At 40.2% G+C, this 27,994-nt stretch overlaps 1 protein-coding gene across 28 annotated transcripts in view; it reads left to right on the top strand.

The window, feature by feature from the left end:
* STAU2 (staufen double-stranded RNA binding protein 2) overlaps window positions 1-27,994 on the top strand; it is a 226,220-nt gene that overhangs the window by 130,261 nt on the left and 67,965 nt on the right. For 15 of the 28 annotated variants that reach the window (XR_010598908.1, XM_065585751.1, XM_065585771.1 and 12 more), the window contains one exon: window positions 5,388-5,501. The exons of 3 other annotated variants lie outside the window; for them this stretch is intronic. Coding sequence is in view for 23 of the 25 variants with exons in the window: in XM_065585751.1 (XP_065441823.1) it covers window positions 5,388-5,501 (114 nt within the window). In the remaining 2 variants the exon portion in view is untranslated. Of the gene's footprint in view, window positions 1-2,709; window positions 3,033-5,387; window positions 5,502-7,173; window positions 11,305-27,994 lie in introns of those variants that run through there. 10 more of the 28 variants (XR_010598909.1, XM_065585768.1, XM_065585755.1 and 7 more) reach the window with 4 other exon arrangements.

Genomic DNA, 27,994 nt, shown 5'->3' with positions numbered 1-27,994 from the left:
AGCACACACAGTCAAACCATATAGATTATTTGTTCTCCTCACTGGAATAATCTGTGCAAGGTGGTGCATAGTTGCCACTGTCACAACAAAGAGCATACGATCATGAATATGTGACTACACCCCTGATGTGTGCTTCCGGGAAGGAGGCAGCCAGGATATAGCCCATGATTTGAATCTGGTGTCTGGGATGTTTACTAGTGTATTCAGTAGCAGGTTGCTTGCAGAGAAGCATACACACGTTAGCCCAAATCTGCTCAGGATTCTGGAATTTTTGCTCAGAAACTTACAGCGATTAGCATCATTATGTTATCACAGACACTCCTTTACCAGACTCATGATACTTCTCCTTACAGAGGCTGCTGTTATTTATAAAACAAAAAATCTAAACAAAATACTTCACATTTTACTAAATTGAATTTTGTAGCTGCTTACTCCTAAAAGTGGCCTGAGCTCATTTATGAGCTTCTCTTTATTTCAAACTTTAAAGCTTAAAACGAGGTGGTGAATCTTGACAGTTCATAATCTTTTTATTTTTACTTCCTAAATATAAGGAGAATGAACATGGTGAGTGGATTAGAAAAGGGAACTGAAGCCTGCTTGTATTTCATTCACTGCCACTCACTCCTTGAATGAATATGGGCCAGTCACTTAACCTCTCTGCACAAATAGTACTTGCCTGCCTGACAAGTATGGTAAAGATGAACGTTAGTAAAGCACTCCGGGGCCCTTGAGTTATAGGCACTTAGGAACTTCAAACGCAAAGTATTATTGTAGTTATTAATCTTAGTAATTACAAGGTAAACACTCTCAGAGCACTTGGCCAGCCTCCAGCTGCCACTCCCCAATCTCAGATTCTGAGGCTGCTGCTAAAAATACCTGGTCAGCCTTCAACTAGTGTCCCCCATTACTACCAGGTCTTGTGGTTTGGATATTTCTGTTTGTTTGTTTTGTTTTAGAAATGCTTCATCCTCCGGATTTGGTGGCCGATAGCAGACCCCAACCACAACATTACCCCTTTTCCCCCCACTTTTATCTTCACCCACGTTCTTTCAACTGCTCTGCTTCTCACTTCCTTCTGGACTGCAGAACAACTATATACATTGATGTACAATGCAACACTTTCTCCCTTTCCCCCTGCCTATCCTTCCTGAATAAGCTATTCCCCTTTATACCAATATTCCAGTCATGAGATTTATCCCACAGAGTCTGTGATGCCAATTAAGTCATAATTTAGATTGCATACTAAGGCTTGGTCTACACTACCCCCCTAATTCGAACTAAGGTACGCAACTTCAGCTACGTGAATAACGTAGCTGAAGTTGAAGTATCTTAGTTCGAACTTACCTTGGTCCACACTCGGCAGGCAGGCTCCCCCGTCGACTCCGCGGTACTCCTCTTGCCGAGCTGGAGTACCGCAGTCGACGGCGAGCACTTCCGGGTTCGACTTATCGCGTCCAGACTGGACGCGATAAGTCGAACCCAGAAGTTCGATTGCCAGCCGCCGAACTAGCGGGTAAGTGTAGCCAAGGCCTAAGACATCCAGTTTTTCCTGTTTATATCCTATATTTGTTTATAAGCATCTAAGATGTTGAGCAGAGTATCCCATTGTATTCCCTCTTGTTGTTCCTATGAACCTATTGTAATTTTCCATTCTCCCCCTCCCTCCCCCTGCACACTCCCTCAAACTTCCAGCCCTCTGTCAAGGTCACTTTTTTTTATTTACCTGTGAGCTTTTGTCACCTGTCCCCTTTGAATCTAGTTTAAAGCCCTAGTCATTAGGTTGGCAAGTTGGTTCATGAAGATGCTCTTCCATGTTGCTCAGGTGGACTCCAGCAGTCTTCCTTCTCAGAACAGCATCCCATGGTCAAGGAAGCCCAAGCCTTCTTGCCAGTGCCATCTGTGCAGCTATGCATTCCTCTCCAGGATATGCATGTCCTTGCCTGGGCCCTTACTCTCAACCAGCAGGATTGACAAGAATATCACCTGTGCCCCCAAACTCCTTTATTCTCGCTCCCAGAGCCTTGTAGTCACTGCTGATCTGCCCAGAGTCCTACCTTGCAGTATCATTAGTGTCCACATGGATTAGCAGATGGATGATCCTCAGCAACCTTTCCATAATGTCTTGCATGTGGACTCTGGGCAGGCAACACACTTCCTGGGATGCCACATCAGGTTGGCAGTTGGACGCCTCCGCCCCCCCTTAGAAAGGAGTCCCCAACCACCACCACCCTTTGTCTCTTCCTCTTGGGGGTGGTAGCTTTCCAGGCTTGGAGACAGGTGGTTCCCCCTCATTGGCCATTGGGATCTGGTCCTCTCTTCCAGCTGCCAGTATTGCATACCAGTTCTTGTCTCAGATGGGCCTGGGTGGGGATGGAGCAGTGTCTACTGCCCGGGGTGGTCAGCAGCCACTCTCCTCCACACAAAGCAGTCAGTTCTTCCTTCCTTCCCTGGTACCCCTGTAGTCATCTATAGTCGACTACCTTCCTCCATCTTGGATGTCTCCATCTGCATTCTGTCAATGAAGTGCTCGTGTTCCCAGATGCTATGCAAGTGAGCCACTTCAGCCCAGGAGAACAACAAAGCCAATAATACAATTGTTTTCCAACTGCCACATAGGTCTCTGTGACAAATACTGTGTTTTGCAGACTGTATGACAGACCAGAGAAATCTGGCTAAAGAACTATATTCTGTTTCCTTCCGACTCCCCAGCACCCATCAGTTCCTAGCTCAGGGAAATGGAAGATTGATGAAGAAAACATTGAATCTGGTTAAGCTGAGGGTGCCTTGTGTTGGCGAGATGTTTTGAAGACTGCGGGTGGCTGAGAAACTTCTAAATAATGGCCTGACCCATTGGACTAGACCAGCGTGCATCACAAAGCTTATTCAGCAGTACTTAGCTCAGAAAGGGAGATAATTAAAACGCTGAGTTTATCACATTTCTTGTTCTAGTAGCTAGTTACATTTGTGCAGTTATTTCTATGATCAATGAATTTGTTCATATACTCTCATTAAAAAGAGTTCCTTGCTTCAGACCTCCCTGCGCACTGTACGATCTGTATCTGCTCCACTGTGTGTGTGTAATTACAAAAGCACTTATTGATTAATATCAGTTTTGGCTTATTTGGGGCCTAATCCTGGTGCCTGCTCTGTGGCATGCTGGAGACACAGAATCATCCTGTGACGCTTCCCTGGCCCTCTCTCCCTACACCATATATTCAGCAGTATTTGGATTTGCAACTAGATACTATGATTATGGGTTCCTGATACATTCTTGTAATAACAGTAGTCCTGATATTTAGAGAACTTCAGTTAATGTTTGTAAGCCAAATTTCATACCTTCATAACTCTTTCGATCAATCAGAGTTGAGCCGTTGTATATGTGAAGGGGCCTCTTGTGGTTTCTCAGTAAGTAGTATGGCTTTTCTGGCAGACAGCCATAAGCAATTTAGTAGGCACATGTTGTGGAGGTGGATGGGGGGGGGAGGGGGGAAGAGGGATGATCCAGAAAGCTGTAACAAGAGGTTGAGTGAAATCAGTATTTTTATGTCTAGCACAAGGGAAAATTCACATTATAGATCTCACAGAGGCCATTTGGCCACACATATGCAACAGGCAGCATGATCAATAAGGTTAACTCTGCAACATGCTGATGGCATGATTATCCTCTCACTTAAACCAGTTTTGCATTGGTGTAACTCCTCAATTCAACTACTCCCAGTTTATCCAGTAAGAGAGAAGAATCTGGCACAAGGCATACAGTTACCCAGTGCACAATCCAGTGTTATATATCTCTTAATCAATTCCACAGACATTTGGGATCATTTAATAAGGCTCCTAGTTGTCCACAGAAATAATAATAATCAAATTTCTAGCCTAAATTTAAAGATGCGGCTCTATCACATAACCTTTTCCCAATAGCCGTACAGCTGTAAATAGGTACGAGCCTAAAATGTCTGTCTCCAGTAGGGCTAATCTCCCTTTCCATTTCTGACAGGGGTCAGGTAACCAATGTAAATTACCACCATAAACTAAATTCCATCCCTCTTGTAGAACAAAGTGCTTTATCTGCCTGTCAAGAAACCAGGAGCTACAAAGCAGATTGTAATATTTCATCAGTTCAGCCTGAGTGGCAAACCCAGTTCCTACTAATAAAACATTGGAGATGCTTGACTTCATTTTGCCTCAAGACAGAAGACGGTTCTCTTTCTTTAGAAGGTTTAAGAGCTGTTTTAAGGTGACCAAAAGGCAAAGGGGAAAATCCAGTAGGACCAGTATCTTCCTGTATATTCCATTCAAGAATCTGATTAGTGTGTGCTTTTTGATACCAATAGAGATTGATAAGCTAGACAGCTCTAAAAATGTGACTTCCTTCCCCATGTTATGAGTCATTTTGATTTGATTACCAAGAAAAACTGTTATCAAATTCACATCTATGATAACCATATTGCAATGCCAAACAGTGCATTTCAATAGAGATCACATTGCAGTGAAAAAATTAAAAGTAATGTCCGTGCCAGAGCTGGATGGAAAATGGTTTCCCCATCCTGTGAAAATTTTTGGGATGGCAAAACAAATTTTTCCATTCCAAATGGGAATGAGAAGTTGAAATCTTCAGAAGTATTGTGCATCAAAAATGTGTGTGTGTAAGGGGAGGGGGAGATTAACTTCTGGTCAATTGTTTTGAAAAATTCACTTCAGGTCAAATTTGTTTCAATAATTTTGAAATGTTTCATTTTTGACCATTTAAAAATGTTTTTACTATAACTGGATTAAGTTTCTAAACTAAATGTCTTTTTGAACTGGAAAACCAGAATTTTCATTTAGAAAATGTCAAAATGAAATATTTCAGCAATTTCAAAAGGTTTTATTCAACATTCTGTCAAGAAATTTGTTGAAACTGACCCTTTTGTTGCAAAAAATTTTTTTTCCAATAAACTGGCATTTTCAGATGAAAAAAGTTTCATCGAAAAATTCCCAACCAGCTCTAGTCAGTGCAAGTCTGTGGAGACCATAGTAATTTATACTAAAGTTTTTTAACTGATCTATAAAAGGTTATTAAAAATAAACATGTAAGTTCAAAACTGAAACTTGGACCTAGTTTCATAGGTCTGTAACAACACCCTTAATTGAGCCTCAAGGTTCCTAAGCTCTGCAGCACATCGTGCCTAAAGAGGGACCAAGAAACTGATTAACAACTGAAATTTGTCCCCAGTTGAGCATGTGGATACACAGAATATTTTGCACACTCCTTGTTTTATATTAAAACTGGATTCAGTGTAAATGTTTTGAATTCCTTTACAGTCTTGTTGGAAAGGAACAGATTATTTCAGCATGACTCCCTTATGGAATCCGGTGTTTAGCAGATTACTTATGTTATTCTGTTATAGGTACACTACAGTGATAGACAAAATGGCAAAGAGTGTATGACCTGTTTGACACTGTCTCCTGTGCAGATGACTTTCCATGGCATCGGAAGCTCCATTGAAGCCAGCCATGACCAGGTATAATACCCTCACCCCACACATATCTATTTAATAAGGCCAACTAAGATGTCAGTATTACTAAATCTCACCTTTGCACAAATACTGCTTTATTTATGGCATGTTCTTGCCACCACTGTTTGCCTATATTGCCACAATAAAATCCTTGAGGTGACCCACGAAGGAGAGGAAATTGCATTTGTGCCCTCTTTTGCTTCTTCAAGATGTACAAAGAAAACCTGAATGTTTTGGGTTTAAACTGGTGTGTAAGGGTCTGCTGGGTGGTTTTTTTATGTTAGTAATATCAGGTCTTATCTACCCTGATTTTATGGATGACTGGAGAAATAGAGGGATGACAGCATCATAAGTGACAAGAGACTGGCAGCTTTGCAGTTGAGAAAAACTGAAATTTGTTTGTTTGTTTTTATTTAACTCAAGCTTCTGGCAAACACCTGGGACAAAATTTTTCTTTGTTAATCATTCCTTCTCCCTTGCCACTTCAGCTGAGATCTGAGGAGACTTCCATTCTAGTTCTATAGTCCTCCAAAACAGTGCTCTATAAAAACATGGAAGACGACAAGACTTTGATACTTCAGCTATTTCTAATGCAAAAAACAAGTCAAATAAAATAGTAAATCAAACACCGCACTTTTCAGACCCTGGGTATATATAAGAAGAAAACAAAAAAGGGCACAAGCAGTTTTTATTTGCTTTTGCAAGTCATCTTTAAATTGTACTAAATATGTCATACACTTTGTCAGCCTAAATGTAAGCTTCTTTCAGGGAGAAGAAGGAGACGTTTTGGCAATGATCAGAATTAGTTATGTTTGGGGAAAAGATTCAGACACTTTAGCCATGTTTTAGGTTAAAAGAATTAAATGGAAATTTGTAGGGAGCTAGCTGTTAATATAAACGAATCCCTTTAGTTATTTATATGATATCTTGAGGATTCTTCCTGTCTATAAAGTAGTGACTCACAACTATGTGGTACTTTACTATAATGGTAAACTATGGTAAATATCTTAGTGATTCAACAAACATATTCCCCTCAACCTCTCATTTCATCCAGCAAATTATTTATACTGTTCCAAACTTTCTCAGCTTATCTTTCAGTAAGAACCCCCTTTTTAACCTAGTTATGTCTCAGATACAATATTTAGACCTATCAGTACTCAGTAAGGATCTGAGGTGGTCCCTGTCAACTTGGTAACAACTGCATTCTGGTCTACCAGTCAACTCGGCCTTGGCTTGGCATTTATTTAGGCAACAGCATGGCTTGTAAACAAAAAATCACCTTCTAAATAGAAATCACCTTTAAAGTTATATAAACAATTACATTTTTTTAAAAAGCTATGATGAAAAAAAGTTACTTAGGTTGAAAAGTCAACCACTCAAAAGATAGGAATTGCCAGATTTAATGTTGCTTATTCAATCTTAATTTGCTCCACTTGTATGTCCATTCTATGCACTGAATTAGACAGAGGGCCTGTGGAAAACAATAATATGTGGTCATATAATTAAAGATTATATCATAATGCATATGCAAAAAGGAGTAGAATTAAGGTTGCATGGGCAATCATAAATCTGGCTTTCCTTAACCTTGCTTGACTTTGCAACTTAAATAATGTTCTTGTACTATAGTTTTTTTTAATGTAATTTCCTAAGTGTTTTTAAAAGGAAATATTATGTACAGCTGTAAGAATGACTCCCATCATGCAACACTTGAGTACCTGCGCTTGAACTACAGGACTACCTACACTATCTAGCAGCAGGAAAAGGCTGTTATCCCAGAGGCGGGATGGCCCACTAGATCCATGGAATTGTTAGGAGAACCTGGTTTTCTCTCTCTCTCTCTCTTCCTCCAGGTGTTGAGGGAACTCCTCCCCTATCTGGTGCCCCAGAGTGGGGATGGGCTGCCTGTGATTGTTTTGGGAAACTAGAAAACTGGAAGGGAAGCATTCCTAGCTGCCATCTGAAGTGGCAGAGTAGAATGACTCATTAACAAATAAAACTTTTCTCCCAATTTTTTATCAGAAGTTTGAGTTAAGTAATTTAACATAAAATGAATAACATTAGAGTTTTAAACAGTCTGACTAAAAATCTCTTTCCCCTCTGACCTGATATGATTGTAATTGATCAGTTACAATTTTCATCATAATGGTTTTACATAGTGTCAATGAATACTGTGGATTTAGCAAAAATAAAGAGAGACACTATTGTGGCTTTGTTAGGGTGAAGGATCTCAATTTTACATTTGAAATGAAGTTATAAAAGGCACCAGTTCAATAAAAATTAAATTATTGAAAAACCGGTCTTAACTCGTATTTGCTGTTTCTTACACATTGTATCTTTTGCGCTGTATGTTAGTTATGATGGGCTGGATCCTCAACTGGTGTAAATCAAACAGGCCTTTGATTTTTAATAGACATATGCTAATTTACACCAGCTGAAGATCTAGCCCGGGGTGCTTTTAGGATCCCCCATTTTTTTTCCACACTTGTAGATTTTAATACTTCTTCCCTTCACAGCTTACTCACTAGATTTCTTAATTTTGCCCAATTTTCATTCCTAAAATCTAAATCCTATAAATTCAGGTTGTATATCATGGAAAATGACCTGAGAGAATAAAATAGTTCCTCTGGAGAGGTGATGGAACCCATCATATAAATATATATTAAACTACAGTATATTGGCAACTAGCACTAGCAACAACCCTACTGTGGCAGAAGGTTGGACTACTTGACCTAATACATCTTTCCATATCTTCATCTTGTATTGTTGTTATGAGCCATTTCCTTAGTTTGGTGAAATTGAGTAGTATCATGGATCTGATAATGGTCACTTCTTCCTCTCAAGAAGTCCAGAATGGCATTTCCTGTGCTGGAGTCTACTTTCTGGGTCTACATTGTCCGTTGTAACTTAGGAACATCTTCATTATGCATGTCTAAAACCAGCGTGGTTTCCCAGCAGTATAGTTATAATCCACCATGAGTGGATTTTTCAACTATGTTAAGAGTTGATCAGCAGTTTTCCAGTCAATCAATCTTTTCCATTTCCAGTGATGTGTAGAAGATGCCTACTCTAATTTTTTCTGAGTTTTTTGTTTCTTGTAACTGTATTGGAGTTGAACCTTTTTTGTACTGCATGATTGTTTTTGTCATTAAAACAGTAACCGATTATGGCCAGGGAGGTTAGGAAAGACAGTTCACAAGACCCCATCACAAACCTAGTGAATTCTAGAGAACTTTCTAAAACATTGCTGAAAGAAAGAAAGAAAAAAAGCTGGAACATCATATGGCACTGTGGAAGGAATTTGAATCTGCTGCCAAAATGAAAAATTCTGTACGTTTTTGGACATTGGCAGCAATGGGTTCCAATAAGACTAGGAGTAATATTGAAGTGCTGATCCCCAACCATATTTGTGATAGGGTGACCAGGTGTCCCGATTTTACAGAGACAGTCCCAATATTCGAGGCTTTGTCTTATATAGGTACCTATTACGCCCACTCCCTTCCCAATTTTCACACTTGCTACATGGTCATCCTAATTTGGGAGAAATATTTTTTCAGACTTTATAATAATACAATCAGCTCAGGTAACCTCCATTCCCTGTTCTCTTCCAGAATGTTCTGTTGTATCTTAATTTTTTAATCAACAATATTGTAATAAAGCCCCAAGGAGGATTTTATTGCTATGGAAGTATTTAAGAAGAATGTTGATCAGTGGGCACCTGTTTTGGCTAAACTTTTCTCCAACATTAATATGCCCTCAGGTTGGGCTACCAGTATTATTATTCCACTTTATAAAAAAGGGAATAGGAAAGATCCAGGAAATTACTGTCTAGTTAGTGTATTGGATGTTGTTTTAAAAATTTACACTAGAGAGCTTTTGGGGAGATTAGAGGATTGGGCAGAAAAAAGGTAAATGATTTGCTGAGGAACAAGCTGGTTTCCAAAATGCCCACTCCACCAGAGACCATCGGTTTTTCTTTCTTATTTGATCTATCAATATGTGCCACCTAAGAAAAGAAAATGGTACGCAGCTTTTGTTGATCTGAAATTGGTTTTTGATTCTGTTGATAGGGACGGCAATTATAGATTGCTGGAATAGATCCCCAGTTACTTTTTCTTTTGAGAGCTCTTCATAAACATACAGTGGCCAAGATTAGTATAGGCCTGTGTGGGAAATAAACAGATTCCATCCCAGTTACATCGGAGGTTTGGCAGGCCTGTCTTTTTAGCTCCTCTTTGTTTTAATTTTTATATCTATGATGTTGTTTTAGCATTAAAAAAGGATCAATTCTGTCCCCTAAAATTATGAATCACTCTGTGTCTGTTTTATTATATGCAGAGGATGTGGTTTTGTTATCACAAACACCAGTGGGCCTGAAGAGTTTATTAAATGCATTTTGTTCATATTGCCAGTGGGAGGGCCTCTCGATAAATTATTCAAAAACTAAAGTAAATGTCTTTAGCTAAAGATGGCGGTTACATAAATGGAGGATTGATGGGCAATATATTGAACAAGTTAGCTCTCTCCCTTACCTGGGTGTCTGGATCTCACAAAATGGCGTCTAAAATCAACATCTTCAGGTAACGAAAGAAAAGGCCTCAAATTCAATCCACGCTATATTGCATTTTACCGGGACCTGTGGGGGTAAGTTAGTCAAACCTGCCCTTAGTGTGTTTTGTGTCTAAGGTATGTGCTCAAGTTTTGTACAGCACAGAAATATGGTAATGGAATGATCCCATGGGACTGGAAGTAATTCAAAACAAATACCTTAGGAAGATCCTCAGTTTATCAAATAATATCCCTGCTGCTTTTCTTGGAGCCAAGATAGGCATGGGTTCTATTCTGCACAAAGTGCAACATCACAATATTAATATTCGGTTTTATAATTATAGTATGCACCATAGGCATAGTTTGACTTCTGTATTTGGGGGCGAGGGGTGGGGTAGCTCCAGCCAGGTCAACTGGGCTGTGTGTAGGGGCAAATTCTGTGCCTGCCCAGGGTTGCAGTTGGGCGGAGGGGCAATGCCCCCCATGTCCATCCCAAACTATACCCATGGTATGCACCCACAGCACATGCCTACAGGAAGAGCTCAGCAGGTCTTTCTCATGCAAATTTTGTTAAAATATATTCAAAATTCCTTGCATTCTCTAGGTGTTACAATTAGAAATAATTAGGTTGAAGTTTAAACGTGGGAACTCCATAATCAAGTCAAGAATAGAGGATATTGATAAGCAATAGGATATGGCAGTTGTTTCTATTACAAATATGTCACCTTGATTTCCCCTTGTTAAAAAGACTTATGGGTGTGCCAGATATTTAGATAGTTTGTGCAATAACTTGCTAAGAAGACCATTCACAGCTCTCTGTTTTCAATCCATGCAGACAATTTACTTAGAAGGCCAATATACTGGCACCGAGAAATGTAACGGACTCTGTCCTTGGGACTGAGGGCAGGAAGAAGACACTACTGGTTATTTATTACATTGTAATCTGTATTGCCACTTGAGGTCAAAATGGCTTTCTGTGTTTTTGTCCTGGATGCCTTTTTTTTTTTCTATGACCTCTTAAAAAGTAGAATATTTGTTGGCATCTGATAATATATCTGTGATTCGAGCAGATGCCCAATTTGCATCGTGTCATGGTGATCATATATGGTTTAATGGTTTGTGTCCTTTTTCATCTTTCTTTATATGTTTTTATTATTGTATAATTCCAGATTTAGTTTTGTTTTATTGTACTACATTTTGGATTTTTGCTCATTGGCCTAAGGCTAAGTCGTTGTTAATAATAAACTGTTGATATTAAACTGCATTCACTTGAGCAATTTTAGATTCAAATAAACATTTCTGAAATGGTGGTAAAACAGCAAAAAAAAAAAAAAAAGCATATTAGTACTAGTTGGGATTGATCGCATGATTGGCATTAGCATGGCCTTCATTCTAAACCCCTAGCTGCCAAGGCTTACCTCATTTGGTCAAAAATCAGCTTTGAAGAAATCATTTCCACTCTGTTTTTCAAAGGGAAAAATTGCAATTTGTTCCTAAGAGCTAATGTTATTTGGTGTTCACAAATAGTAAAAAGGGATTTGTTTCTCTAATACCCTTGCCAACCTAGCCTGTGACCCAGATCTCTTGGTCCTGGCATTTCTCCTGTATTCAGCTTTGTCAGCTGCAATATCAGGAGTTTCCCAATATATATTTTGTTTTTTTAATACCTTCTCATAATCTCCCAGCATTCAGCAGCAGCCTTGCAAACTTTTTTATAAATGTCCAATAGAATTTATGTCATAGGCTGCCCTCAGTTAAGATGGTCACCATTTCCCTACAGAAGCTGAAAGCAGAAGTGAGGCTGCCTTTCGTAAAATTCCCTATAGTTTCTTGTGGGACTGAAGCCAGGCTGCCCGCAGGGATGGTGATAGTCTTTAGGCGCTATAGCTTGGAAATGAACAGGAAGCTAAGAGGAGAGAGGAATGTGGATTGTTAGAGGGCACTGAGAGGAATTGCAGAGAAATGTGGGACGCAGAAGGAAAACTGGAGGTATTGGGCAATATGTGACATAGAAGGGAGAATTTGAGGGGTAGGAGATTGTAAGGGAAAATATGGTGAGGAGGTGCAGAACAGCAGACTGGGCAAATCTGAGTGGGCCGTGGATTGTGAGAAGGCAAGCGAATAAGAAGGAAGATGGATAGAGAGGGAAAGAAATTGAAATATTAGAGGAGTTGCAGAAAAGAGCCGGAAAAATTACTTCAGGGCCTTGCAGTGAGGAAATTAAAGAGCTCAATCTGTTTAGCATATCAAAAAGAAGATTGAGAGGTGACTTGATTACAGTGTATAAGCACCTTCATGGGGAGAAGGGCTCTTTAATCTAACAGAGAAAAGTTAAATTTTTTAACAGTGAGGGTGATTAAGTATTGGAACAAACTACCAAAGAAAATGTTGAGTGCTCCATCTCTTGATGTCTTCAGATCAAGACTGGATGCCTTTCTGTGATATATGCTTCAGCAAGACCCAAGTTATGCATTACTCAACCCCAAGTTATTGCGTTCAGTACAGGGGTAATTGGGTGAAATTCTGTGGCCTATGATATACAGGAGGTCAGACTAGATGATCTTATGATCCCTTCTGGCATTAAACTCTGTGAATTCATGAAGACAGCAGCTCTTTCACTCCTTTGAGCACAGTGAATCCTGCATATCCATATTTTTGTGTGTGCATTATGGGTCCATGCAGTGTTGCCAACGCTCATGATTTTAATGTGCGTCTTGTGATATTTGGCATTTTTCTTAACGCTCCAGCTCTATGAATCAACTGATTGAGAGAATCCCAGCTTTCATTTAAAAACAAAGTAGTATTGTGGTTGCAGAGAAAAGCTGGAAAACATGAACTGAGTGCACCCTGAAGGCTCAGAAACCAGAAAACAAATTAAAGAAGTAACAAAATTATTTTTAAAGACCATCTTATGGCCTCACTCATGATTTTTGAACACTTGGGTTGGGAATACTGTGCATGTAAGTCTGAATTTTGAACGGGAAATAATTTCATGCATATCAGGGGTGGTTAGCTTCCTCTTACTGGCTCAGGCAGCAGACCAAAGCACATTGCAGTATATTGTTTCCTTAAAATCTCATTATTTTTAAACCAACCCCATGATTCGGGGGGATTTAACGTACAATTCTTAGAGTTGGCAGTACTGTACATTAGTCTGTTTATTACTGTATTTCTAGTGTGAAAGGAATGATCCTTCTGAAGCCTAGCCTGTGCCCTGGCCTCTGCAACTTGCTTTAATCCTGACATTAATGCTTGTGTTGCACTAGCGCTGACCTACTAATTACGTTGAAGAAAATAGCCCAATCTTATCATTATTATCTTATCATACTTCATGGTAGGGAATTTCTAAAAGAGTCCTGTTTCTGTAACACTTTATACCTTATACAAGCCACTGTTATTGTCAGTTTCATTGTTAGGTTTAAAAATAATAACCATGACGAGTAGTAGAGGTGGAAGTGGTGCTATGGAATGGCATTTCTGTCAGTGGCAGCAGAAAGGGGCTATGCTAGGAAGCAAGAGGCAGTGAACACCGGCCTCATAAACAGCTGCTGAAAAGTTCATGTCCCAGATATATAGATGCCTGACAATAATAACAAGCAAACCAGGATGGGGCATGTACCATGCAGGCAGTGTTTGCCTGTAACACTGTTTGCCCACCCTGCTAGTAGGTGTTAATTTTACTGGGAAAGGGTTAAATAGGTTATGCAGACTCTCTGAGGTGGGTGAGTCTTTACTCCACCTTAATATAACAGAGACAGGAGTGGCTGTCTGGGAAGAGAGGATCTAGGATGTGGGCAGTGCAGTTCCAAGGGAGGAACCCTAGGATCATCAAAGTCTGGGGACAAGGTTTGAGCTGACCTCTGTTAGCTTATTGTTGATATCTCTGTTAATAAAGCCAAACTCCAGGAAGGGATAGGTTTTGATTTTATATAGTGCAAGGTCTATATTTGTAGAGCATGCTGGGAAATGGTACATACGTAGGTCAGAGGCTTTGGTTGTCATGATTTGCAGAATATAAAAGAAATATTTTGGCTGTTGCTACCACTGCCAGAGACAATGAATGGCATTAGAAGGAAGCTTATGAGGATGCAAATACAACTTCTTTCTCTTCTCAATTACTTTCCCATCAATTTTCAACCTGACAGAAGAAATTCTTAGATGGTCACAACTCTACATTAATTTATAGCCACAGTGATTTTTGTTTTGTGACAAAATAAATGTCAAGATTTTTTATTCAGATTTACTTCATAATCAGACTTTTTAGTTTTGTTGGAACTTGGACATAGCCAAAGCTGAGGCCCCAATATGTTTAGAGAGGGACAACTTATCCTATGACAGAATTGTAAAATACTTTTGACATCTTAGCACCAAACCTACTCTTCTTTTTCTGTCTCCTATAAGCTGTACCTACAGCTATGTTATAGTCACAGCTATTTTTAGAACAAGTCATGAGCAGGTCATGGGCAGTAAACAAAAATTCATGGCCCGTGACCTGTCCATGACTTGTACTTGTACTTGACTAAATCTTAGCGGGGAGGGCAGCCCAGGGGCGCCGTGGGTGCTGGGGGGTGAGGGAGGTGGCACGCAGCAAAGGACTACCGTTGGTGCTGGGGGGGGGAGTTGGTGCGGTGGCAGGCTCCCTATCTGTTTCCACACCTCCCCAGAAGCTGCAACATCCCCCTCCCTCAGCTCCTAGATAGAGGCGTGGCCAGGCAGCTCTGCGCGCTGTCTCCGCCCCAAGAGCTGGCTCCGCAGCTCCCATTGGCCAGGAACCACGGCCAATGGGAGCTGCAGGGCGGTGCCTGAGGCGGAAGCAGTGCACAGAGCCACCTCGCCACATCTCTACCTAGGAGCCGAGGCCCTGTCACCGCTTCCGGGAGTCTTCTGGGGTAAGCATCAACCAGAGCCCTCGCCCCATCCAACTCCCCAACCCCCAGTCTTGAGCCCCCTCCCACACCCAAACTCCTGCTGCTGTGGGAGGGAGGCGCCGTGGCCTGAGACTGCCCCAGCAGAAGCCGGTGCAGCTGGCCCAGGGGCTGCCCAAGCTACTCAGGAGGCCCCCGGGCCACCCACATCGGCCGCTGCAGAACTCATGGAGGTCATGGAAAGTCACAGAATCTGTGACTTTCCATGACCTCCATGACAAACTTGCAGCCTTAGCGATACCAATTTATACTGACATTTCAGTTTTGAGAGTCATCCCACCAGGTTTTAGTTATGCCTACTAGATCATAGTCTGTTATTTAGTACTTTCTGCGTGTCTGTCTTGCTCCTTGCGTTTGTGGATAGAAGCTTTAGTACATTAATTCTCTCCTTATTTTTTGAATTCTGTTTTATATTAACTCAATTTCTGTCTTTTTTTTTTTATGTTGGATGTACATGACAGAGCGTTTGCTCTTCCCTGGCTGCAACTAAAGCTTTCCCTGGAGAGCATGAGATCAAACACATGTATTTGTGCAGAATTTAATCTTTCATTTAATAAAAACTAAGTTACTAATTTCCTTCCAAGTGAGAGCAGAATGTAAAGCATTGCCTTTCTGAGTATGCAGACAGAGAGTTCCAGTGATCCCATTCGCGGGTTCCCACACTTTCATAGTGTAACCCCCGTCTTAACAGAGTTACAGAGCCAGATACCCCATTGCTCCGCATATGTACATTTATTCTCAGCAGTGCAGAGTGGGTATGAAATGCCACCATTCTGAGCTGGCAGAGTTTTACAGTTCCCACCAATGAATGACATAGTGCATGGCAACTAAGAATCAGGCCCACTGACCCATTGACTACATCCCTTCCCCTTGAAATAACACCAAATAACATCCCTGTGGCAGCTACATAATTGCTTATATAACACAATAATATTAGGAAAGTATTGAATGTATGTTTAGCTGTCTTTCACTGCAGTATAGCAGGTGGAAGCATGGGGGAGGAGCCAGCAACGTGTAATTAGCCAGATGTCTACCAGCAAGTGGTCTGCTGTCGATAATTTGTAACCACAACTCTAATCAGTTATAAGACTCGTAAGTGTCACTGTTACTGTTCAAATCCATCTGGACAGCAGTGAAACTCAAGAGTGATGTTACTTTCATGCTGCTGCTGCTTGGAATGGCAAGAACCAGCTGCAGGGACAGTGCTGGAGAAGTTCAGAAGGGATGGAGATTACTGAGAAGGGCTGGGGAACAAAGCCCTGTTTTCCTTCTCCCCACTAGGAAAGGAAACTCACCCCACTCACAGCATCAAGGAAGCTCGATGGGATGGATAGCGTGGTGGAGACCCTCCTCCCTTGCAGCATCAGCAAGCTGTGGAGGGAGTGTAAGAGACAGGAAGCTCTGCAGTTAGAAATGGGTAGAACTTCATATTTATCAGACCCCCCTCTTGACAAATGTTGAGAACAAAGATAAAGCCCCAAGCACAGTCCCCCATACATCCTCCCACCTTTCCCAGAAGCTGGGATTGGCTAGGGAGATGGCTTCTCATTGGGGAGTTTCATTTCAACCTTTCTGGTGGTGGTAACCTCATCTTAATAGCTACATCTGGAAGACAAAACCTATTAACCAGTGAATGGGCATCTGGTAAAATTTTCAAGAATTGTAAATTAAAATTATTAACAATTAAAAACTAGTTAATCTTTTAGTGTTTTAGAGTATAGGTTCATCCATCTTAGGCAGATTGTGGTGTCCCTAAAAAGTTGTTGACGCCCACACTTTACTGTTTAGTTTTCTACCCACCCAAGCTGCATGCAGTATCTGCCAGAGCTGTTTGTGGCACATTCCAAATGCTAACCGAAGTAATCCAGTATCTGTTCATTGACAACTTGTTTAATCACTTGTCATCCAGTGAAATTTGGCAACAGGCAAACTGATTATATAATTGGCATTTAAACACAGCACACCCACCACCTAAAGTATACGTAGTATTTACATAAGCATTTTGCATGCTAAAATAACAATTTGCGTACATGCCACGTACTGAAGAATTGCATGTCTGCCAGGACAGTCTTTGTCAGCTGGTTTTCTCTCTTGTTACTTAGTGAAGTCACTTGACCAACATTACGCACTTACCTAGTGCAAACAAGGTGGCATAGTTTGTTTAACTACATAATCATTCTGTCATATGCCAGCTGGATCCCCATGATACAAACTGAGGATGAAATCCTGGCCCCATTGAAGTCAAAGGAAGCTTTGCCATTGACTTCAAAGCAGCCAGGATTTAATTGTAAATTTTTTCACACTAGTGCTATGACGAAGATGTCAGGAGTTATTAATAATCACACGGGAACAGCCAAGCTTTGTATAACTTATGTTATAAGGGGGAAAAAAAAGAAACAAATCTAAATCTTTTTTGCTGGGAACAGGTTGTTCAAACTCACTTCACTTTTACTCCTAGCACCTGTCTGCTCAGGGTATAAGATAAGGATTGAAAAGGCCTTAAGGGTGTCAGAGAAACAGATGGTGTCTGCATCCTGCCTTAGGCCTCTTCTAACCTAAATTCTGGCTCCATCTCCCAACCAAATGCCAATTGTACCACCTCACCCAGTTGTTTTCTTTAATCACTGGTTCCTGACTGAAGGTTCCTTCACTTTACCCAAGAAAAGAAGAGGGAATCACCACCCCCTTTTTTCTTGGAAACTCAAGATTAGCAAAATCTTCATAAGGTAACTCTTTGCTGTGCAGAGTCCTTATAATATACCGGTACTTTCCCCATTTTCTAATCCTTTCCTGTCCAACTCAGATCATCACCAGTTACATTCATATATTAATGCTTCTGTACCAGCAGGATCCCTCCCATTTGCTAAATAGAAGAGTTGTTCCAGATTATTTTGGCCTACTATAAGACTGGACTAATTGATATCATTTTATCAAATTCAGAAACAAGGGTGTCAGTTTCTTAGCACTAAAGCAACAGTGAACCCCAAGCACCGATACAGTGCTGCCCATGAAGAACAGAGGAAAGCAGCTGGAAAAAATATGTATATATAAAAATATACAGATATATTTCATTTTCAAATTTTCTTAGTTTTTACTTTTGCCTGCTTTGGGCTCTCTGTAGGAAGGTTTCCTGGGGGTTTGCTTTTTTCATAGTGGTCAGTATTTCCTTTTTTAGGGAAAATAAAGACTGGCCTACTGCAAACACAGCCCATTGGCTTAAAATGCTACCATCAGAAGAAGCTGATGACAGATGAGCAAACACATTGCCTTGTCGAGTATCATAACATTGTTGAATCTGTTCGGATGTTGCCATCGGATCATGGGTGGAGTGATGTAGGGATTTCCTAGCCTCTCCAAGAAGTCTGACTCAAAGGCGGATCACAAAGCCTATAGATTCCAAAGTTGAATGATTGTCCCACCGCCAGTAAGGATTTTGCTTCAAAGCAGTCTGAATTGGATCAGGTTTCAAGTATTGCTGCAAAATCTCAAAGTGTTATGCAGGTGCCAAATATTCAGGTCATTGTGCCTTTGAAGCAAGCATTGGCATGTTAAAACACTTTGGGAGGGATTTTCAAAAGCACCTGATTGAGTTAGGAGTACAAATGTCAATGATTTTCAATGGGACTTTTGAGCTAATACTTCTGGGGACTTTTGAAAATCCCATCCTTCTCTGGAGCTCATCTTGGACTCTGCGGTAGAGTGGCTTCTTCTCCAAAGGTGGAGAGCAAGGAATATATCAAGACTGTCAAGCTCTTAAGGCCATCTCATATGTTCTTGGCTCCTGTTACAGAACTACAAAATGATGCCTGTGATACTGCCCAAGCCCATGTGTGTGTGTTTGTGTATGTGTGTCCATCCACACTCACACATATAATTATATTTACTTACTCTTCACATTTACACTTAAAAACACCTATTCATAGTCCTAGTCTCCAAAAACAGGGGTAGAATATTCCAAGATTGGTTTGCAGCTCTTGATCCTTATGTCAAACTTGCAGTGTAACATTAGGCAACAAAGATGTAGCTGAAGAGGCCTTCGTCTTCATCTGAAATTTGAAGGATCTCTTCCTCTGTTGAAACTGAGAGGATTGCTGTTGATTTGGTTGCTGCTGTCTTCTCTGAGTGGAGTAAAATGAAGAACAACAACAACAACACAGGTAGTAGTGCCTGTGATATCTAAACATAGGAGCAGGAGTTCTTCTTGTAAAAGCTTGTAACAATTTCAAAGATCTTGTGGTAGACTGTGTTTCTTTCATCTTTTTCTAAAACTTCATCAGTTTTAACATGAATAGACCGTTTCCATTGAAAGGAAGATCCTCTATTTTAGATTTTGTCTCTAGAGGCCAAGAGGGAGCCCTTAGCCACTCGTGTTTGCAGAGAGTTATGGAAGAAACAGCCAATCTGGCTACAGTGTCTGATACATCAAAGTAGCCCCAGATGCATTCTTTGCAACGTACAGAGGAGGGTTTTAAGCATCTAGGAGCCAGATCAGATTACTTAGCTACCAAAAGCTCGGTTGACCTGGAACCGAAGCTTGGTGCTAAGGCAAACGCCTTTACCATACTAGTCTTCTTGGATCTGGAAGTACTTAGACAGGCCTCCTGTCTATTACAGGAGTGGGTGGGTGAGGTTCTGTGGCCTGCAATGTGCAGGTCAGACTAGATGATCATGATGGTCCCTTCTAACCTTAAAGTCTATGAGTCTCTCCCTTCAGATCTCTTCCACACCACCAGTCAAAGCCTCCTGCAATAAGAGAGCTAGGAATCTATTTTGTCTCTCCTTCTAGTCCCAGGGCATGAATGTGCTGCAGGTAGCAAATGCAAAGGAGAATGTTCTTCCCCATGGCACCTGAGACATCTTGTGTGGGCATTTGATGCTGGGAAGACTGTGTGGCATGATGTACATCTTTTAAAGCCATGTTTCCTCATCTTCAGATCCACCATCAACACTGGTACCGAGTCCCATGAGTATCTAAAAAGTATCCTAAAAATTTAATCTAACACTAATAACTATAAACAAACTATTCTAAAAGAACAATGAACTGGGAATACATTTACCCAGAAGCTACGGATCCAAGCGATCCATGCCTGTCCATCTGCTTCAGTTGAAAGGAACTGAGGCAGCAGATGGCGCCACATCTCCTTTCACAGCCTTGCCCTCAGAACATGCTCAGAGGTTCAAGGAATTACAGGAGGGGCCCATGAGCTCTCACAGCAACTCCTACCAGAGGGTTTCACCATCTGAGCTGCACTGCATCCCAAGAGTGTGAATATGCAGAGACTATCCTGAAGAACTCCAGTTACAACAAGTAACCTTCATTTCCTAGTTTTAAATGTTATAAAATTTAAAACAGAAATAATCAAAGGACTAAAAATTCAAAAGTCACAGCAACACCTTCCCTCCAGATTGTCCTACCAAACAGCAACTTCCTCAACCAGCCATCACACTCTTCAACCTCCCTCCTCCCAAAAGTCTGTGAAAATAGAAAGGCCTTGCAGTGAAATTGTCAGCCTCAAGAATAAGGACACAGAGCTTTCACAGTGACTGGTCCATAATGTTGGAAGAAAGAGGTCAGGATGATGACAAACCTCAGCAACTTTAGTCAATAGCAAAACACATTTCTTCTAACTTGTTTTCCCCCAACACAGCAGTGATATAAATATCAATATAGAAACATCAAGCCAAACCAAAACAATGGCCTGAAAATTAAACTTCTGAATCAAGGCTGATCTCTGTTACTCTTTTTATATCTCTGCTTGGTCTCTCCTTTTTACCTCTACAGAGATCAAAGGGCATAATCTCCTACAACCAATCATATCATCTACACCACCACATCCCCTGCTGGTGACAATATTGTTCAAACCTCTTGGCCACTAAATATTGGTGACTGAAGAGTAGTGACATCCAGGGCAGGCTACAAGGGCCATTTAACTTAATATACCACCTTCAGATAGAATCCCCTCGCCCTTCCATCCATACACACCAAAATGCCTTCTCCCGACATATGATTTTCTCTGTCCCGTGTCGACAATAGCTGAAAATTTTAATCCCTCAGCATTAGTCTCATCTTCAGCTGTCAGTGAGAGAACTCTTCATTCATTTTTGTATTTTAAAATCATGTTGTATGGTTAGGCTCAGGAAGACAGGAGACCTGGCTCTTCTCAGTGTGGGTAATATAGAGCATTCTGTCTCCCAAATTGCTTAGGCCAAGTAAAAATTACATAGAATGTATAAGTATATCATAGTTATTTATATTATGTGTTATGTGTTCTACATACAAACATAAGGCAGACTATCCTTTAAGTATTCCACTGTAAGCCCTATTTTCATGCCTAGTCAGCATGTTTCAACCTTGTACAACAGCTGCTGAAGCTCTATTGACTTTTCAGCCTATCACCTGTGCATCTTGTTAAACATTTGTAAATCTAATACAGTAGGTTGTTTGACTGCAACCTGATAAAGGCACATCCACTTAAATGAGACACGTGCTGCAGAACAGATTCAATGCCATATAATTTAGTTACCCTGAGCAATTAATATACTCTCTGCACATTCATATAAATAAGCAGGACACCTGTTGTTTGCAAGAGCTGCAATTCCAGTAGCTTGAATTGATGGTTGGGAGCATAAACCTTCAATTGTGTGTGGCCATCAGTTCAATGTAAGGTTGTTAAATAAATCACTCTGACTTTATTATAGTTCATAAATGTTTAACACTCTTTTTAAACAGTTAATGCAGTAAACTATTCCCACCACAATACACTTGTATGAGTTTCTGATTTGAAATGATTCTTAATTGTAATATTTAGCCCTATGCCACATTATATCCCAGGTTCCACCAAAAACACCTCAGGAAATAATTTGACCACTGGTATGTACCAGTTGCTCTTGGTCAGGCTGAAGACCCTTCCCTGCAGGTACTGGTGTGTAGCCTCCTGGTGCCAAGGTCTGAGGTCCGAGTTGTGGATCTGGGGGGAATGGGCTGATGGGGAGGCTCTCTTGTCCCTTCCAGGCCTTCAGCAGGTTAATGTTATACACCTGAGTAGACTTCCTTTTCCTGGGTTTCCATATCCTGTAATCGACCTCTCCTGCCTTGAAGGGGCCTTATGATAGAGCTGACGTCTGTAGAACTTACACGGATGTAAGCTCAAAAGCTTGTCTCTCTCACCAACAGAAGTTGGTCCAATAAAAGATATTACCTCACCCACCTTGTCTCCCTAATATCCTGGGACCAACACGCCTACAACAACACTGCCTATACCACTTTGTCAATTATGTGGGCAGACTACTGTGCCCATATGAAGCCCTACTGATAGCAGTGAGGCTCTGCACAGGTGCATCAGTCCATCAATGCAGAGAACAATGCAGGATTGGGGCCTTGGTTTCCAGTGTACATCAATTAACAGGATTATGTCTCAAAATGAATAAGCAAATTAATTAATGTGTGCGAGAACATGCCCATCGTTGTGCATGTGGACATGTTTGTGAGTGACAATCACTAAACTAATAGAGCATTAAAACTAGGAGGGACCATTTGACATTGTTGTCTAATCTCCATAATCATTGCATAAGGTGATGTGGGCTTAAAAGGGAGCTAGGCAAGAGAGAAAGGGGCATTGTCTGGACAGTTGTGGCTTCAAAGATATTTTGGGGAAATTGGCTTCACAAATCATGAATGTAATAAACTTTCACTTCTTGAAATCTTAGTTTTAAAAGATGGTGTAGAAGAAGTGACGAATGTTTGGTGGATTCATTCTAATTCCTAGTGGGGATTGTCCACATCACATCTCCACTGCACGGAGAGCACCATATGGCAGGATTAGTCGCTATTGTCTGTGAGCCAGTTGCTACAATATTAAGAGTTATTGCAGTTCAAGGCTGAGGTGCATTGGTAGAACTGTGAAGGAAAACTGTACCTAATATAAAACATTCTCTTTGGGCTTCATTTGCCCTTGCAGAACAAAAGGTCTGAGCATCTAAAGAGTCTGATGACATGCCAGGGAGGATTGCACAATTGAGCTATGCTGAAGCATTTTGAGAACTTTTGCAAAACTTTTTATAGTTTTATGACCATAAATTAAAAAACCTAAATGATTTGTGGAAATCCTAACTAAAACGCACTTTAAAAACCTTCCAACCAATAATCTTCACTAGAAAGTTAAGTCTATACATCTGCCAAATGTTCTTTAGAGTGTAGAAGCCACTTCTAGTGATGGCTTGTTAACTTTATTTAACAACTGCAAATGGCTACAGTTTCTAATTGTTACTTAAAAAAAAACAGGAAGAGTTTACACAATGGAGGTTCTTTTCTGATTCCCAAATTAATTGCTTTGAAATCTCTCACAGATTACATCAGTGTCTTACTTGCATTCGTGTTGCAAGATGGCGTCTATTGTATATCATTAGTGATGCATTAAATTAGTTGTTTACATTATAAAATCTAAACATACTAGAATCTTTTGTGTTTGTCTTCAAAGATTCCTGTTCTAATAAAGCCTTCTGAAACAAGTAAAGTTGTCTTTTTTGTTTAGTTAATGCATCAGTGGAGAACCTAAAGATTTGTAGCTTCTAGCCGTTCTTCTCTGTGGTTAGTAGAGTGTGAGGAAATTGTGTTTGAGAGAATACATCTCTTCACTTAAAATAGAAAGTAATAGTTTTAAATTAATTACTTTACACTTAGAGATGGTAACATCTGAGCAAAGGAGATAAAGGACCTGATTTTAATTTGTCCAGCTCTCACAAGATGCTTTGCATTAGTGTCTCTCTGACTTTAAGCAGAAGCTACAGTTGCCCCCAACTTTTATAGATAGTGGGCTGAGAATGCAAACCTGCTGTTGGACTTGTATTCTTTCTGAGTATTATGTTCCCTTCCCCATGGCAGTTACACATACTAAGTGTCAGGTGCTAAAAGATCAACATCACATAATGAACATTTCAGTTGAAAATTTAAACAAGCTCTGCAATTGGGACACCTGACTTTATTATTCAATGCAAAAGTTTACAGAGACATACTGAAAAGGAAAAAATAAAGTACATTACAGTTAACAGCTGAAATGTGGTTGGGGTTCTGCATCAGTGCATGGGGAGAAGAGGATAGACTTTTCACTACATCATGTGTCAGTTGTTCAATAAGAGAAATTAATGTGCTAACACATATTTCAGGGCATGTTGTATCTACCCTGAAAAATTGGTCTTTGAGTTTACTTACCAGGCACAAAATCTACTTGCCTGTTTTCACCATGATGATAATGAAAAACCTAGTCATATTTACTTGTCTGTCAAAAAAATGACATGCCTTAAGCCAGCAGTCAAGTTGAATTGTCAAGGCTGTGTTTTATATAAAAAGGTGTCACTGAATGCAAGAAGAGCAAGCTAAACTTTGACCTCAAAAGCAGAATATCCTGTGTTCACTAAGATATGGCCTTCAGAAAAACAAGTCAACAGGTTTGTGTACCTATGTGGACTGTGGAAATACAATACTACAACATGCAGTGTGTTAAAGTACTAAAGGGAAAAACTAGCAAAGTAAGTTATAGAGTGAAGTGAACAGTATTGAAACTAATGCAAAAGCAGGAAGTATAGAACTCAAGGAAAGTGTAAAAGAACATAAGGAACATCTGGAATGAGGGTTTGAACTGGAGAATAACCTGTAATAAACCAACAATGCTATAGTACAAGGCAATGTGATTAAAATGCGCTGAAGACAGCTTGGAAAAGCACTTTGTTTTGGGACAAAGTTATGATTGGATTAAACAAAAATTAATAGATTCCTCTCAGCCTTAAAGATTTGTGGGTGATGGAGAGAATGAGAGGCATAACAAAAAAAGCCTTATTGCACAGCCTTCAGGTTGTAGTGTTAAGACATTCTTCTTAAAATGCTGAAACAAGTTTTGTTATGTCAGTGATGTAATGGACTGTGCGTAAACAATGGGATAATGATAGTTGGTAGGTAATTTTAGCACAGAAAATTATTTGGTTGTGAAGTTTCAAAAATATACAGAACAGTGACCCAAGGCACTAATGAAAACATATGCAGACCTTGAGGAAAAGGCAAAGGGTCACATTTTCAGAAATGCCCTCTGATTCTGGACATCCAGCTTGACCCATTGGTCCTGATTTTCAGAAGCACTGAGCACTCACAGCTCTCAGCATCTTCAGATGTAGGTGCTCAGCACTTCTAAAATTCAGACCCCGAATGTCTCAAATTGGTACCCAAAATGAAAGTCCACTTTGAAAATCTGATCTGTGTCCTGATCCTGGGAATATTTACATATGTGTATAACTTTATGCATGTGAATAGTTCTATTGGACTTAATGAGAACTGGTCTGCATAGATTTACACAGTTACAGGTGCAAGCTAAATCAACATAAACCAGGCTTAAACTTTAAATGTAAAGAGTCCACATACAGAGTTGCACTGGGTGTGTTTAATATGATGCCTTTGATTAAACCAGTGCAGTTTTTGTACATAGACCAGGCCTAAGGGCCTCACACAGTGTCACACAGACAAATGCAGTACTACAGTCTTCCATGAGGATGACTGGGAAACTGCAGATTCCAGCCAATAATACTAATAATTCATACTCTGAATCTCCATTCGTTCGCTTTTATTTTCTTCTGATAATTCTTGTTTTTTTTCATGAGGCAGATGGTGTTGGTATCCACTTGCTGGCCCGAGGAGACTAAAGAGGAAATTTGTGTTAATGGTTTGAAAAAAGACAAGGGGGAAGCATGGAAAGGTAGAGGTAAATTGACTGATGTCAAAGGGAGGTCACTGCCTGTCACACTTGAGGTTTATGGGCTAAATTGTAGCCTTAAGGGATACAATGCCTCCTTATGCTCCCCTTGGGGAGGTGTACTAAGAGCTTGATCTAGACCTACGTTCATTTTACAATGAATACTGAGCTACCCAAGAGCCAGTTGACAGCCAGTGAGATGGCAATTGTATGGATGAGCCCAGCCTTAACAGCTCTTGGAGGATGCACTGGTTTTAGCGACTATGAGGGCAGAAGTAGTGTCAAATCCCATTTTTCTCCAACAAACAAAGAATACAATGGAAACTGCAGGTGTGCACACTCAGACCTTTTCTATAGTGGTTTTTTGGCATTGTAGCTACACTGTAGCTACACTGATTCAGAGATTTCAAGGACAGAAATGTAGTCTGATCTTGTTTATGATCATGTAGTCTGATCTTCTGCATAACACAGGCCATAGAATTTCACCCACTAATTCCAGCTTCTGGTGGAGCTAGAGAATCTTTTTTAGAAAGACATCCAGTCTTGATTTAAAGACTTCGCATAGCTAGGTAAGTTGTTCCAATGGTTAATTATCCTGTTAAAACTTGCACCATATTTCTAATCTGAATTTGTGTAGCTTCAGGTTCAACTGATTAGATCTTGTTGTGCTTTGGTCTGCTAGATTAAAGAGCCCTCTAGTCTCAGAATTCTTTCCCCCATTTTAGCTTTGTTGTTCTCTCAATGTAAGGAAGATTTTCCATACTTCGTATCATCCTTGTAGCTCTTTTCTGAATCCTTTCCAATTTGTCAATGTCCTTTTTAAAGAGTAGACTCCAGAACTGGACACAGTATTTCAGCAATGGTCTCACTAATGCCTCATACAGTGATGATAACACCTCCCCAATTCTAGTTGATAGTCCCCTGCTTAAACTTCCAAGGATCACATTTGCTCTCTTAGCTATGGCATCACTCTGCAAACACATGTGCAATTGATTATTCATGCAAGCCCTGGTGTTGAGGTGCTACACCCATGTAAGATGGAGCTAGCATCAGTGCATTTCACCCCAATGAAAGCTCCAGGTTGCACCATGGCAGTGTGTCAACGTCAGATGTTTGCACTAGTATACCTACATCACCATAGATTCATGGTCTTTGTGGGTGAGAACAGAATGCAACGAGGATTTATAGCGTACATTGGAAGTAGAAAATCTTTACATTTAAGGGCAAAGACCAACTTACCCTAAAACTACCATTTTCTGTCGTGATCTGTTTCAATTCAGTTGTTGGTAATACACTTTAAAATTTTAATCTGCTGGATTTGTTGTGTTACACTCCGATCCTACAAAGTTCAGATACTGAATGCTACCTGAATGTGACTGAGCACCCACTCAGCACTGCTCAGTCAGTGTTTGGCACCTGGCAGGATCATGCTTTAAGTGAGCTCAGCTTTTGTGCTTTAGAAAATATAGTTTAATATACTTTAAAGGAACTTTTCATACAGGAATGTATTTATGTTCCCTGAATATGTCTGCCTATATATTTTACTATTTGATGTCTTATATGTAACCGACAAAACTGACTTCAGATAACATAAAAATTTTAGAAACATTCTGCATCCTGATCCTGCAAACACCTACATGTGGGAGCAACATTACACTTCTGAGTGATCCCATTGAAAAAAATCAGTTGATCATTCCAGCTGCCTGCCAAAATTCTTTCATGCTGTTGGATAGCATGAAATTGAAACTGTAATTCCTGTCACCTTCAATTTAAAAACTTCTGACACGTTACCTCAAAGCAAAGACTTGTTTGATTACTGATGTTTCAAATAGTATTTAATGAATATGTCTCACCTACATATGCTACCTGCGCTTTAATGTGAATTACAGAAACATTTATGCATGTACTTAACTTGATTCCAATGGGATGGCTTATGTGTAATGTTACTCACATACCTAGTGTTTCCAAGATCTGGGCTATACTATGTGTATCTCTCTGTTTATCCAGGTACTTTAATAGGCCTGTCTCTGTAGTATATCCTGTATAATGAATAGTGTGTGTATATGAGATATATAATTGAATAACATTTTAAAATTGGAATGTAGTGATTCATTTGATTTTGATGTGAACTTCTATTAATACAAATGGTCTTCCTGCTGAAATCTGAGATGCTCTCTTTGTTTAGTCTTGCGTTTTGGTAATTCAAGTTACAGCACAGGTGGTACACATAGTTTACTGATGTTACAGATAGTATTTAAACAAGTCTTTGCTCCAAGGTAGTATATTGTAAGTT

The sequence above is a fragment of the Chrysemys picta genome, chromosome 2 (assembly GCF_011386835.1).
Source record: "Chrysemys picta bellii isolate R12L10 chromosome 2, ASM1138683v2, whole genome shotgun sequence".
Lineage (NCBI taxonomy): Eukaryota > Metazoa > Chordata > Testudines > Emydidae > Chrysemys > Chrysemys picta.
Note: the sequence above shows the minus strand (reverse complement) of the source record. Positions and strands in the feature narration are given on the sequence as shown.